The following is a 14,797-nucleotide window of genomic DNA, read 5'->3' as shown; positions in this document are numbered from 1 at the left end:
TGATGGATCTTGCTTCAAAACGACAGTTGGCTTTGATCCTTTAGAATTATAAAATAAATAAATAGTAATTATTTATTTATAAAATAATGCATAATTGTTTTTATACATAGAATATAATGTATATTATATTTTATAATTATCCTTTATAACTATAAAATAATTCAAAGACTAAAAAAATAAATGTATATTTGTGCATTTATTATAATTTTAATTGAAGCCCCTTGGAAATTTTCCTAAATTGAGGCTGGCCTGGCAATAAACAGCACCAAAACTCAATATAAATAATTGCAAGATATACAAGATATACAATGTTGACATTATAAAATAAGCATGAGGTTATAAATTATGCAAAAATAAAGAGCTGTGTTCTGTATAATCTGTATCTGTATAAAGTATAATCATATAATTATAATTATAAAACGGTTAGTTCCAATCCCTATGTTGTTTTTAAATGAGCTTTCATGCATTTACACATTGGAACGTTGTTGCTGTTCACGGTCAGGGACTATTTTTTTTCTAGCGGAAGGAAGGCTTTAAGTGATTTTACCTCATGAAAGTTGCACTAATACATTTTGAATACACTTGAATATTTTTATTGTGTGGTAAACGTTTTATAAAAGCAATAAGGTACTCAAGGCTAGTGCTGTATCGTGAATAAGTCACGGCTGAATGGCGTTGCTAGGCACGATGCGAAGCGGAGTGCCTGAAACCCCTTCACCCGTGACTTATTCACGATACAGCGCAGCCTCTCGAACCTTATTGCTTAAATATAACTTAGTCAGGACATGCTGATTTTAGCTAAACTGACAACAGATGTTTATGTGACAAAACTTACCATGAACCGTTAACGAATGTGATTCGCTTTTTGCTGTTTTCACCGTCCTGTCCTTCAGCTCAGCTTGACACGTATACTCCCAGTCCCCTTTATGACTGGACTTCACTGAGAGAGTGAGAGTGTTGTCTTTTATGCTTGTTTCATCAGTGGGGACTATTTCTTCGGAGCCCTTGAACCACATATAGATCCAGTTTTCGGATTTAGGAATCACACACTGCAAAGACACTTTTTCACCAGGAAACGCTTCTGTCCAGTCTGAATTGACTTGGGCTTCAGGCAAATCTAAAGAGACGAAAACAAACCAAACTGTAACTTGAATATGTTCATACAGGGCCTAATGCTAGCATTAAATCTGATGAGCGTCAACATTCATTTTGGTATAGCTTAATCGTTTCTTTTTTATGAAATCAATTAGGCTAAAATACCTATTTAACTCTCTTGACTCCATGTCATTTCATTCAAATGTAAACATTTGGCGGACGCTTCCAAAGCGGGTCTACATTTAATCAGTGCGTACATTTCCTGGGAACTTTACTAAGGCATTGGAAACTCAATGAATGTACAATGGGATGAATATTGCACAATACAAATGACTATAAACAGGTACATTATGGACTCACCTTCAACTCGCACTTGTAGAGTCTCACTATCCACTGAGAAGTCTCCTCTCTTTGCTGTGCAGTGATAGTCACCAGTGTTAGAGGGAGATGCTGAGTTGATAGTAAAGGTTGAACCTGTTATAGGAGGTTCTGTTTGCTTTTTGCCTTTGTACCAGGCATATGTCCATCTCTCACCAGACATGTTACAAACAAGCTGGACTTTCTCCCCAGTGTAGAAGGGCTCAAACCACTGATCTTTTCTGATGTCTGGTTTTGGTGTGCCATCTAAGAATCACAGAGGTAGAATTAGTAATAATGAACTAAGTATAATAATATAATTATAAATATAACTTAGTCAGGACATGCTGCTTATAGCTAAACTGACAACAGATGTTTATGTGACAAAACTTACCATGAACCGTTAACGAATGTGATTCGCTTTTTGCTGTTTTCACCGTCCTGTCCTTCAGCTCAGCTTGACACGTATACTCCCAGTCCCCTTTATGACTGGACTTCACTGAGAGAGTGAGAGTGTTGTCTTTTATGCTTGTTACATCAGTGGGGACTATTCTCTCAGAGCCTATGAACCACATATAGATCCAGTTTTCGGATTTAGGAATCACACACTGCAAAGACACTTTTTCACCAGGAAACGCTTCTGTCCAGTCTGACTTGACTTGCGCTTCAGGCAGATCTAAAGAGACGAAAACAAACCAAACTGTAACTTGAATGTGTTCATACAGAGCCTAATGCTAGTACTAAGTCTAATGAGCGTCAAAGTTAATTTTGGTATAGCTTGGAAACTCAATCCTTTTTTATGAAATCAATTAGGCTAAAATTACGGTGGCCGAGAGAGCTCAACACGCTGCAACTGAAGCAAACACATGCAAATAGAAAAAAAAAGCGTGCAAATAGAAAAAAAAACACCTGCAAATAAAACAAAAACATCATCATCAGTTTCACAACACACGTGTGCTCCAAATACAAAAAAGCGCTGCAAATAACACAGACCACAACGGAAATGTTTCCAGGGGAACCAAATAAGTGTCGAACCCGGCTAGGACGTGCTTATTGCTCGTGAGCTTCCCTATGCCCTACTCCCTTTGAAGGGCAGACGGCAGAGCCCTTGAAGTGGGACTTTGGAGGGAGCAGAGCTCTAGTGTGCTGTTAGGCAGCCGTGTGGAGCGCACTTGATGAAGGAGCAACGAAAGACAACGTAATTCCTCATTATTTTCACCTGGGATGTTCCCATGACAACACAGCATGGTGTCCATCAGCTGAAGAGCTGTCTTACTACAGAAATATAATGCTGTTAACATAACGGTTGCAAATACATTTTGTATATTGTATACAAGGTGTATGTCATAAAAATGTAATCTCTGTATGTTTTGCAAAAATAAATAAATACATAAAGCATAATTTTAAGCTGTAAGCACCAGCACGTCCCAGCCGGGTTCGTCACTTATTTGGTTCCCCTGAAAACATATCCGTTGTGGTCTGTGTTATTTGCTGCGCGTTTCTTTATTTGGGTGGTGTTGTGAGTATTTGGAGCTCACGTGTGTTGTAAAACTGATGATGTTTTCTTAATTTGCGGGTGTTTTTTCTATTTGCATGCGTTTTGTTTTCTATTTGCATGCATTTTTTTTATTTGCATGTGTTTTCTTCAGTTGCAGCGCATTGAGCTTTCTCGGCCACCGTATAAAATACCTATTTAACTCTCTTGACTCCATGGCATTTCATTCAAATGTAAACATTTGGCGGACGCTTCCAAAGCGGGTCTACATTTAATCAGTGCGTACATTTCCTGGGAACTTTACTAAGGCATTGGAAACTCAATGAATGTACAATGGGATGAATATTGCACAATACAAATGACTATAAACAGGTACATTATGGACTCACCTTCAACTCGCACTTGTAGAGTCTCACTATCCACTGAGAAGTCTCCTCTCTTTGCTGTGCAGTGATAGTCACTAGTGTTAGAGGGAGATGCTGAGTTGATAGTAAAGGTTGAACCTGTTATAGGAAGTTCTGTTTGCTTTTTGCCTTTGTACCAGGCATATGTCCATCTCTCACCAGACATGTTACAAACAAGCTGGACTTTCTCCCCAGTGTAGAAGGGCTCAAACCACTGATCTTTTCTGATGTCTGGTTTTGGTGTGTCATCTAAGAATCACAGAGGTAGAATTAGTAATAATGAACTAAGTATAATAATATAATTATAAATATAACTTAGTCAGGACATGCTGCTTATAGCTAAACTGACAACAGATGTTTATGTGACAAAACTTACCATGAACCGTTAACGAATGTGATTCGCTTTTTGCTGTTTTCACCGTCCTGTCCTTCAGCTCAGCTTGACACGTATACTCCCAGTCCCCTTTATGACTGGACTTCACTGAGAGAGTGAGAGTGTTGTCTTTTATGCTTGTTACATCAGTGGGGACTATTCTCTCAGAGCCTATGAACCACATATAGATCCAGTTTTCGGATTTAGGAATCACACACTGCAAAGTCACTTTTTCACCAGGAAACGCTTCTGTCCAGTCTGACTTGACTTGCGCTTCAGGCAGATCTAAAGAGACGAAAACAAACCAAACTGTAACTTGAATGTGTTCATACAGAGCCTAATGCTAGCATTAAATCTACTGAGCGTCAAAGTTAATTTTGGTATAGCTTAATCGTTTCTTTTTTATGAAATCAATTAGGCTAAAATTACGGTGGCCGAGAGAGCTCAACACGCTGCAACTGAAGCAAACGCGTGCAAATAGAAAAAAAAACACCTGCAAATAAAAAAAAAAACATCATCATCAGTTTCACAACACACGTGTGCTCCAAATACAAAAAACGCGCTGCTAATAACACAGACCACAACGGAAATGTTTCCAGGGGAACCAAATAAGTGACGAACCCGGCTAGGACGTGCTTATTGCTCGTGAGCTTCCCTATGCCCTACTCCCTTTGAAGGGCAGACGGCAGAGCCCTTGAAGTGGGACTTTGGAGGGAGCAGAGCTCTAGTGTGCTGTTAGGCAGCCGTGTGGAGCGCACTTGATGAAGGAGCAACGAAAGACAACGTAATTCCTCATTATTTTCACCTGGGATGTTCCCATGACAACACAGCATGGTGTCCATCAGCTGAATTGCTGTTCTTACGACAGAAATATAATGCTGTTAATATAACGGTTACAAATACATTTTTATTTTTACTTTACAAAAAAGCTTTTAAAATATGCGTGTATGTGTGTCTCAACTTTAAAACTTTGGACCCTACATTACCTAACATTTCTTATGAAACTTTTCTTTATGAAAATTTAAACATAACATGAAACAATTTGTACAGTGTAGGCTAACTGATGAAAGATAAATATCTTTCCTTCATGTTCTTCTTCTCTATCTTTTTTATTTATTTATTTTAGTTTTCAGCTCATTGTTCTTTTCTCATTTGTATTCTGATGACATTGAACATATTGTTAATACATTTTGTATATTGTATACAAGGTGTATGTCATAAAAATGTAATCTCTGTATGTTTTGCAAAACGAAATAAATACATAAAGTATAATTTTAAGCTGTAAGCACCAGCACGTCCCTGCCGGGTTCGTCACTTATTTGGTTCCCCTGAAAACATTTCTGTTGTGGTCTGTGTTATTTGCTGCGCGTTTCTTTATTTGGGTGGTGTTGTGAGTATTTGTGTAACAGGTACAGAAAGTGTACTGTTGAAACTTATGTATTGTTTATTATAATTTACACAAAATGGTTTATTTTCATATATATCTGGTACACTTGCCTGAGAAATGAGCGTTTTCCCCTTTAAATGCTGTGATGTCATCATGAGCTACACAATTTCCTGTTTTGTCTCCTCCTCTTCTTCTTGGCATTGTTAATGCACTGAAGAGGTGGGTTATTTTTGGCTCCTGTCAATCTTAATTCATTTTTATTTTAATTGTTGCTTTTGTGTCTAAATCTTCACTTCAATTTATGTCTATTATGTTATTTTTAGGGCCGGGACTTTAACGCGTTAATTAAGATTAATTAATTACAGACTTTAACGCGTTAATTAATTACACAAATTATTTTAATCAAACTTAGTTTTGCACCGCGGAACGTTTCTCACTGGTTGAGTTTCGGCGGACCGATTATACTGGTGCACCAACTAGCGCTCATGACGAAGAAGCTGACGAGATCGCTTTGGTTGGCCGGTGGATGGAAAATTTTGTTATAAAAAGCGAATGGATGGAAGCGTCGATAAGAGCATGGTTGTGTGCAAGCTATGCAACAAGGAATTCGCTATTGCTATTATGGTGTGTTCACACCGAACGCGAATAGAGCGTCAAATACGCGTCTATCGCGTCTAGTTAGACACTTGAACATTCGCTCGAGTCCAAATTTTTCAACTTGCCGGGAAGACATTCGAGGCAAACGCGTTGCCCAATTCGCGTCATTCGCAACGCCCGGCGCGAATGATGCGTCTATTCGCGTCTTTGCATTGACTTTGTATGTAATCTACTCGCGCAAATAATTAAAGGAGCTGTATGTAAGATTGTGTCCAAAACTGCTACTGCAATCACTTTCAAATTACTGTAGAGCGGTGTATCCCCTCCCCCTCCCCCCTGACTCGAGGTTGCCAGATCGGCTGCAGGATCCAGCAGGAATGTAGTCTGCTCCAAGAAGTGGTAACTAGAGCAGAGCTGGCAACCCAGATCCCGCAACACTACTGACTTTGTGATTGGTAGATAGGTGGAGGGTGGAGCATCAGACCAAAACACAACATGACAACATCAACATCAGTTGAGGGCTGCAACTTCACTTTTTAAATGACAATATCCTGGCCGGACTACTGTTGTCAGTGATATAAGTATTTGAAATGAACATGATTTCTTAATGTCTAATGACATATCAGGGCCATTTTATGATTAATTGAAATAAATTTCTTACATACAGCTCCTTTAAATTCGTTCGGTATGAATAATTAAATTCGTTCGGTATAAGCGTTCGGTATGAACACACCATTAGTGTGTTCAATATGCTATTGCTACACTTAATGGCAAAAATTGCACTGGTCTGCTGGACTTGGTTGAACAAAAATAAACTATTTTGTTGCTTAAGCTTATGTATTCAGTCATTATTCAATAGTATACTAAAAATCCATGTGAAAAAAATTACTTCTCACTGTTCTCAGGTCAAATATTTATGCAAATAAAATGCGATTAATTTCGATTAATTAATTACAAAGCCTCTAATTAATTAGATTAATTTTTTTAATCGAGTCCCGGCCCTAGTTATTTTACTTATCTGTGTGGTTATTTTTATCATTTTTTCCCTATTTAAGTTATATTTTTGACTTTGGTCTATATATGTGGAGATGAAAGCACATGGTGATTTAAATGTACATCACATTTGTGTTATAGAGCAATTTGAGGGTGATTTATACAGATGCTTCTCTTGTTTGTGTATATCAGGTATGTTTTCTCAGTTTTATGTTGCTCTTGGCATTGTTAATGCACTGAAGAGAGCAATTTGAGGGTGATTTATACAGATGCTTCTCTTGTTTATGTAATAATAATAATAATAATTCATTACATTTATATAGCGCTTTTCTAGGCACTCAAAGCGCTTCACATAGAAGGGGGGATCTCCTCAACCACCACCAATGTGCAGCATCCACTTGGATGATGCGACGGCAGCCATATTGCGCCAGAACGCCCACCGCACACCAGCTTACTGGTGGAGAGGAGACAGAGTGATGAAGCCAATTAGTGTATATGAGGATGATTAGGAGGCCATGATGGACAGAGGCCACTGGGCAAATTTGGCCAGGATGCCGGGGTTACACCCCTACTCTTTCGAAAGACATCCTGGGATTTTTAATGACCACAGAGAGTCAGGACCTCGGTTTAACGTCTCATCCGAAGGACGGTGCTCTTTGACAGTACAGTGTCCCCGTCACTATACTGGGGCGTTAGGACCCACACAGACCACAGGGTGAGCACCCCCTGCTGGCCTCACTAACACCTCTTCCAGCAGCAACCTGGTTTTCTCAGAAGGTCTCCCATCCAGGTACTAACCAGGCTCAGCCCCGCTTAGCTTCAGTGGGCAACCAGTCTTGGGCTACAGGGTGATATGGCTGCTGACAAATGTGTATATCAGACAGAGTAAATCCAGTGAAACCGCCGCCTGTTGTCCCGTGTCTTTCTACACAACGCAGACAAGCGCTTTTATAACTGGTGTCGCGAGCCACCGGTTACATTTGGAGCTCACGTGTGTTGTGAAACTGATGAAGATGTTTTCTTCATTTCCACACTGTAAAAAATATTTTAGCAATTTAGTTATTTCAACTTATTTTTTTGAGTAGAGATAACTAGATTGTCCAGACAACAAGAAATTATAAGTTTTCTTGTTCTCAACTAGACTGAAAGTTGAATGAACAAGTCAAATTGTTATTTTAACTCAAAAATGTATGTTTAAACAACTGCACTAGATTTTCTGTTGAATTAACAAATATACTTGTTATTTTAACTTATAAATGTAAGTTGAAACAACTGCACTACATTTTCTGCAGGTTTTACTTCAATTATACTCTAATGCTTTGATATTAAACTAAACTTAATTTATCTATCTATCTTGCTGTCTGGTAGACTGTATGGTCCTAAAACCTCAAAAATAAATCCTCAACTTCAACAATGTTTTTACAATATGAGCACAGATTCATTAAATTGCACAAAAAAAAAAATCTAGCCACTTTAGTTTTTATTCATGGTCAGATTTAATCCATAATGGGCGGATTTGAGCGATTCATTAAAATGAACCGGTCAAGATGATTCGCTGAATAATGTTTTTCTCTGAGAATTTTCGAGAGAAGCCAGTGGAGACCGGATGATTTTCCATGTTGGACCTTACACGTGTCTTCAGAAGAAATAGACTGATACAGAGTAAGTGTGACATTTTATATTGTGAAAGTGATTGTTGCGAGTTTTTAGTTCGTAATAAGCGTTTATAGTCTTGTGTTAACAAATAATATAAAAATAAATCATACATTAAATTCATAAGTGCAAATGAACATTAGTAAAATTATGTTTTTCAGAATTATTCACAGCAAAAACTCCAGTGTTAAATGAACTCTCCTGGGAGTTTATATGGCTTGTTAAAGTTGGGAGTGTTAAAGTTAAAGAGCTAATTAAGTGATTCATTGAGTGATGATTGACCATTATTGAAGACACCTGATGTTAACAAGCAGAATCACTGAAGGAGCAAATCTATTTTTTAAGCCACCATTATGTTGATTAGTGTTTGCTTTAGTTGGTCTTGTGAGCCTTAAACTGTTAACATTATATTTAGTTTTGGCTGTTGTACTTGAGTTATAACTGCCAGATGGTCGAAAAGAAAAGATTATCTGACGGTGTTGGTTATGTTATGACATAATCATCACTTGACTTGCATCACAAAACTCATTTAGAGCCTAATCTCTGACTTTAAATGTATAATGTTGATTACAACATCACAGTGATTCTACAGTACAAGATCTAGAAATTTCTACACAATCCAAAGGATTTCTTAAAATTTGTTTTAATAAAAAAATGAAAAAATTTTGTGCCTAAAAAAACTTTTTTTAGGCAAAGACATAAAGAATCAGTGTATTAATCTCAACAATGGTGACAAACAGAATATTTAATTAGGAAAAGGATATTACTAAGACATTTCAGATCATAATTTATTCATACCGCAATGCATGATGGGAGCCATAAGTGAGTTTTGATTGGTGGCACCCAAAATACACTGCAACATGCTTTATTATTGTCACCATTGTTGAGATTCACAGGCTGATTATTGATGTCAGTGTGTCTAAATAAAATGATTTTTCAGAGTGTTTTGATCAGAAACACTTTTAAGAAATATTTTGGACTATATTGAAAATGCTGAAAATCGTTGGCTATAGAATCACAGAAAAATTCTCAAGTGATGATTATGTCAAAATATATCCAACACCATCGGAATCACCTTTTCTCTTTGATCATCTGCCAGTTATAACTCAGAAACAACTCCCAAATAAAATCTAATGTTAACAGTTTAAGGGTCACGAGCCCAACTAAAGCAAACACTCATCACCATAATGGTGGCTTAAAATTCGATTTTCAAAACACCACTTTAGTTGGCTGAACTTATTGGATGTAGTTTAGAAAACTTAACTTTAGTTGGCCGAACTTATTGGATGTAGTTTAGAAAACTTAACTTTAGTTGGCCGAACTTAGATTCAAAGTTCACTTAACTAAATTAAATCAGTTCATTGTACTTTATAATTTGTCAGGTTAACCTTTCCAAATTTGTCAGGTACACTTTTCGACATAAATTAGTTAAACTAAAAAGAAACATGCAAAAAGATAACACAAAATAATGAGTTACGTCAACAAACATTCTTTTACAGTGCAGGTGTTTTTTCTATTTGCATGCGTTTTTTTTTCTATTTGCATGCAGGTTTTTTTCTATTTGCATGCGTTTTTATTTTTCTATTTGCATGCGTTTTCTTCTATTTGCATGTGTTTTCTTCAGTTGCAGCGCATTGAGCTCTCTCGGCCACCGTATAAAATACCTATTTAACTCTCTTGACTCCATGTCATTTCATTTAAATGTAAACATTTGGCGGACGCTTCCAAAGCGGGTCTACATTTAATTAGTGCGTACATTTCCTGGGAACTTTACTAAGGCATTGGAAACTCAATGAATGTACAATGGGATGAATATTGCACAATACAAATGACTATAAACAGGTACATTATGGGCTCACCTTCAACTCGCACTTGTAGAGTCTCACTATCCACTGAGAAGTCTCCTCTCTTTGCTGTGCAGTGATAGTCACTAGTGTTAGAGGGAGATGCTGAGTTGATAGTAAAGGTTGAACCTGTTATAGGAAGTTCTGTTTGCTTTTTGCCTTTGTACCAGGCATATGTCCATCTCTCACCAGACATGTTACAAACAAGCTGGACTTTCTCCCCAGTGTAGAAGGGCTCAAACCACTGATCTTTTCTGATGTCTGGTTTTGGTGTGCCATCTAAGAATCACAGAGGTAGAATTAGTAATAATGAACTAAGTATAATAATATAATTATAAATATAACTTAGTCAGGACATGCTGCTTTTAGCTAAACTGACAACAGGTGTTTATTTGACAAAACTTACCATGAACTCTTAACGAATGTGATTCGCTTTTTGCTGTTTTCACCGTCCTGTCCTTCAGCTCAGCTTGACACGTATACTCCCAGTCCCCTTTATGACTGGACTTCACTGAGAGAGTGAGAGTGTTGTCTTTTATGCTTGTTTCATCAGTGGGGACTATTCTCTCAGAGCCTATGAACCACATATAGATCCAGTTTTCGGATTTAGGAATCACACACTGCAAAGTCACTTTTTCACCAGGAAACGCTTCTGTCCAGTCTGACTTGACTTGCGCTTCAGGCAGATCTAAAGAGACGAAAATAAACCAAACTTATTCTAAAACCCCAAATCTAAAACACAACACTAACCTAACAGTCTACTAATACTCTAATGACTAGTTGACATGCAGTAGCAAAGTTACTACTAGTAGTACTACTAACTCATAGAATGTACTGTATAAAGTGAACCATCGAAATAAAGTGTAACCAAAATACAATTACTGAATATATATTTTATATTATGATATCCATTCACCTTCTAGAATTACATTGTACGCAACACTTTTTTTAGACTCAGAAGATCCATTTTTTGCCTTGCATTCATACATTCCACTATTTGTCACATTGATGCTGGACTGATGTTCAGTTTCGAGATCAGCGGCGTTCTTGTACCAGTCATATTGTAACTCAGATGCTCCTTCAGGAACCTCACAGTGCAGAGTGACCGTCTCTGTGCTGTACAGCACCTTGTGAGTTGGATTCAGAGAAATGTTGGGCTTGGGAATTGTAGGGTCTAGTGGATGAATAATCCTTAGGTTAGAGTGGCTAAATACCAACACTTTTAAATACATTTGTGTAACTAAAAAATAAAACAGTTTAAAACAATACAATAAAAAATATTCCTTAAAAATTCATATAAAAAACCAGAAACAACTTATAGTATATATATATATATATATATATATATATATACATCTTACCTCCAGTGCTCTCTTGAGACGTTACTTGCACACAGACTGCCACTATAATAAAATAAATTCAGAGAAACGCTAGGTTACAGTATAGTGATTTCCTAGTTTTATTGGTTTCGATTATAATTAATTATAATAAAGGTACCTTACCTGTCAAAAGTATTTTTTTAAATGTTTCCATTTGTAGCTGCAGTCAAAGTGAACACAGATCTTGCGTGAGTCTCTGCAACAAGAAACGCTTCCTGTTAAAACCACTTTTGATGAAAACCTGACAGGAAATCATGACGTCTTGTCTACTTCCATTTCACCTTTAAAGCTGACCAAATGTTTGATATTTTGAATAACCTATTTCCTTTTTTTACGTGTAATAAAACGATGTTCAGCGAACCTTGCAAGTGTGTGCTTATCCAAGCGTTGTGTGTTGTCTGAGAGGCAGATAGTGAGCCTGCAGTATATAACAAAAACGAGTAGATACATGATTATGTGCACTCATGAAAAACGTTTTATTTAGGCATATTTAACCTCTAGAATGCACCTGTGGACAATTTAATATTATATTATATAATATTTTTTAATTATGAATACTTACCAGTTCTGAAGTTCTGTTATTGTTCTGGTTTCTGTTTTAAGTATTGTGGGTGTGGTTTGCACTATTGTTAAAAAAATATTGATGAATGCAGCTTTATCTGAACTTCCTTTTTTCCTCCATAGCTCTGCTGGATTATGACATGCATTCAAACGGTATCACACAAAATCAGAAACAAATATCACAACAAACATTTCTTGGCTAGCAATGAAATACTTTTAGTTTGAAAAAGAGGAACCTAAATTGTACCTCTCTAAAATTTGTACGCATCAACAACATATAGAGGGGAAGGACTTGAGGAACGTTTAAAGAATATGATACTTGGGATTACAGAGAGATTCATATTTTTCTCATATGTATTTGAAACAATGATGGACTGCAGCTGAATGTGCACTTTCAGCACATTTACAGCACAACTACAATGTCTTCTACAGCATATTTCTTAAGTTTTAAACAACAAATAAATATTGACAGTTATTATATCTGACAGAAGTTGTTATATCGGATAGTTTTAAACAGTTAAAGGTGGGAAGTCATTTTCTGACTAAGTCACATTCAGCCCAGCCTCCTGATCTGGCATGTGGTGAACCAACATCCTGTAAGCAGTCTTTAACAAAATGTATTGAGGTGGGGCTGCAACAAACCCAAAGCATTTTCTCAAAAAACAGCCCGGCAATAATATGTATAAGGGTGGCTTTTCTACATGGGTTCCAGGACTGCAGAATGACTTAAGAAACATTATCAGCAAGATGGTAGAAAAATGAAAATTTCTTGTCTATTAACACCCACTCCACTTATAGCAATGATGGAAATAAGTGCAGTTACAATAGCAAAATATGTTGGAGAGCGTTGCAATAGTGTGACAATATTGTATTGCAATATAGCACATTAATGTTAATACCAAACCAAAACTAATTAGTACACCAATTGTAATTGAAAGGGCTTAATGACGATATCTTAAAAATACACTTAAAATAGTAACACAATAGATGTATGAGATGATAAAAACTTAACCATTAATCGTACCCAGCATATATGTAAAATGTTACCTAAGGGATAGAAAGAGAGAGAGAGAGAGAGAGAGAGAGAGAGAGAGAGAGAGAGAGAGAGAGAGAGAGAGAGAGAGAGAGAGAGAGAGAGAGAGAGAGAGAGAGAGAGAGTGTGTAGGGAGAAAGAGACAAAGAAAAGAGGAGACAAAGAAAGAGTGCCCCAGAAAAGGGGCCGAGAGAAAAAGAAGAGAAAGAGCAACATTTACAATTATCTTTTAACCTTTCCTTGACTATGTGACTGAAACCCAAATATGAGACATTCAAACTGAGCAATTAGACCCACCAACCCACCCACAACCAATGACGCATTGTTAACTTGTTAAAGTTTATTTTGGTAGCCTTGTGGTTAATGAAATGCCAACCAACATGTACACCCAGTTCTTCCATTAAAGTAATTAGCACTTAGTACATATTTAATAGAGGTTAATGATCTGTTGTCAATATATTCAAATAAAGCACACTATTAGTAGACTCTGACTAATGGTAAATTGTGTAACCAGTGTTGTTAGTAACTGGATTAATTGGTGTGTATTTGCAGAGTGTTCCAGTTAAAGCTTTTTTAATCTATGTACAACCTTTGACCTAGCAGATAAGACCACAAGTCATATATTTGAAACCCTTCACACCTCTGTTTCTAAATCAATCATCCGGCTGGTTTATTAGAAACAGACAAATGGCGACTGCATCCGGTGCAAACCTGGGACCTTTAAATAAAATTTGACATAGAATTTCACAAACAATAGGATTTTTTTTCTTTGTTCACTGCAGGACTCCAATAAAAAAATAAAAAAAGGACAATATATTGTATTTGTAATTTATAATATATTATTATATATTATTGCAATAAGATTATTATGTCATTGGAAACACTCTCAATTACAAGGAAACCTGTTACTTACTATGCAGTTTTAATGTCCCAATGACATCAAAATTGGTGAATGGTACATAGAGCACTATATAGGGAATAGGGAACGATTCAGATATACTTCCCAATGGGGCGAATGAAGCCTAGTTTCATGTTACTGTATGTACACAACGCCGCCGACTTGAGCTTGCAAAGTTACCAGAAGTCATTTATTTTCAATGGAAGCTGGCTTCTCTCAGCTGCAAGGAGCGTCAAATCCATCGGCGTCGCGTTTTGGGCGTTTTGAGCGACCAGAGCGTCAATCGGAAAGTTGAAAGAAGCTCAACTTTATGGTAATGAGCTGTGACTCGGTTCAGCGGCAAGCAGCGGCAAAACGCCAGCAACCAATCGGAATATAGACGTCCTTCGCGCTGGCTGATTCCGGAGAAACATACAATGTAAACTTTCGTTCCTACCAAAACATCATCGCCGTTGCTGGGTTTCCTATGATTTATGATATGACGTTGTTTGCATATAGGGACCAGTTACAAAAGTACGAGGCATTGGAAATATTTACGAACGCTCGTTTTAAGCAGGAATGCAAGTAATTTACTCACGGTAACACCGATTTGACCAATTGCACAATATATGCATAATATAATTATGCAAATAATAATAATAATAGCTAATTCTTCTTTTTTTTTGGACCAAATGTGACCAAAGCGGTTATAAAAATGCTGTCATTATAAAAGGTTTCTAGTGTCAATG

General features: G+C 36.9%; 1 protein-coding gene across 1 annotated transcript in view; it reads right to left on the bottom strand.

Annotated features, from left to right (window-relative positions):
• Nucleotides 1-14,797, bottom strand: part of LOC130072998 (titin-like) — a 93,008-nt gene that overhangs the window by 609 nt on the left and 77,602 nt on the right. The window contains exons 8-14 of the mRNA XM_056238357.1: nucleotides 10,605-10,886; nucleotides 10,214-10,477; nucleotides 3,728-4,009; nucleotides 3,337-3,600; nucleotides 1,847-2,128; nucleotides 1,456-1,719; nucleotides 836-1,117 (exon numbers count right to left, since the gene is read on the bottom strand). Coding sequence (XP_056094332.1) covers nucleotides 836-1,117; nucleotides 1,456-1,719; nucleotides 1,847-2,128; nucleotides 3,337-3,600; nucleotides 3,728-4,009; nucleotides 10,214-10,477; nucleotides 10,605-10,886 — 1,920 coding nt within the window. The remainder of the gene's footprint in view (nucleotides 1-835; nucleotides 1,118-1,455; nucleotides 1,720-1,846; nucleotides 2,129-3,336; nucleotides 3,601-3,727; nucleotides 4,010-10,213; nucleotides 10,478-10,604; nucleotides 10,887-14,797) is intronic.

The sequence above is a fragment of the Rhinichthys klamathensis genome, unplaced genomic scaffold (assembly GCF_029890125.1).
Source record: "Rhinichthys klamathensis goyatoka isolate OS25496 unplaced genomic scaffold, OSU_Roscu_1.1 h1tg000521l_1, whole genome shotgun sequence".
In the NCBI taxonomy this organism is placed as follows: domain Eukaryota; kingdom Metazoa; phylum Chordata; class Actinopteri; order Cypriniformes; family Leuciscidae; genus Rhinichthys; species Rhinichthys klamathensis.
This window is presented reverse-complemented; position numbering and strand designations above follow the sequence as displayed.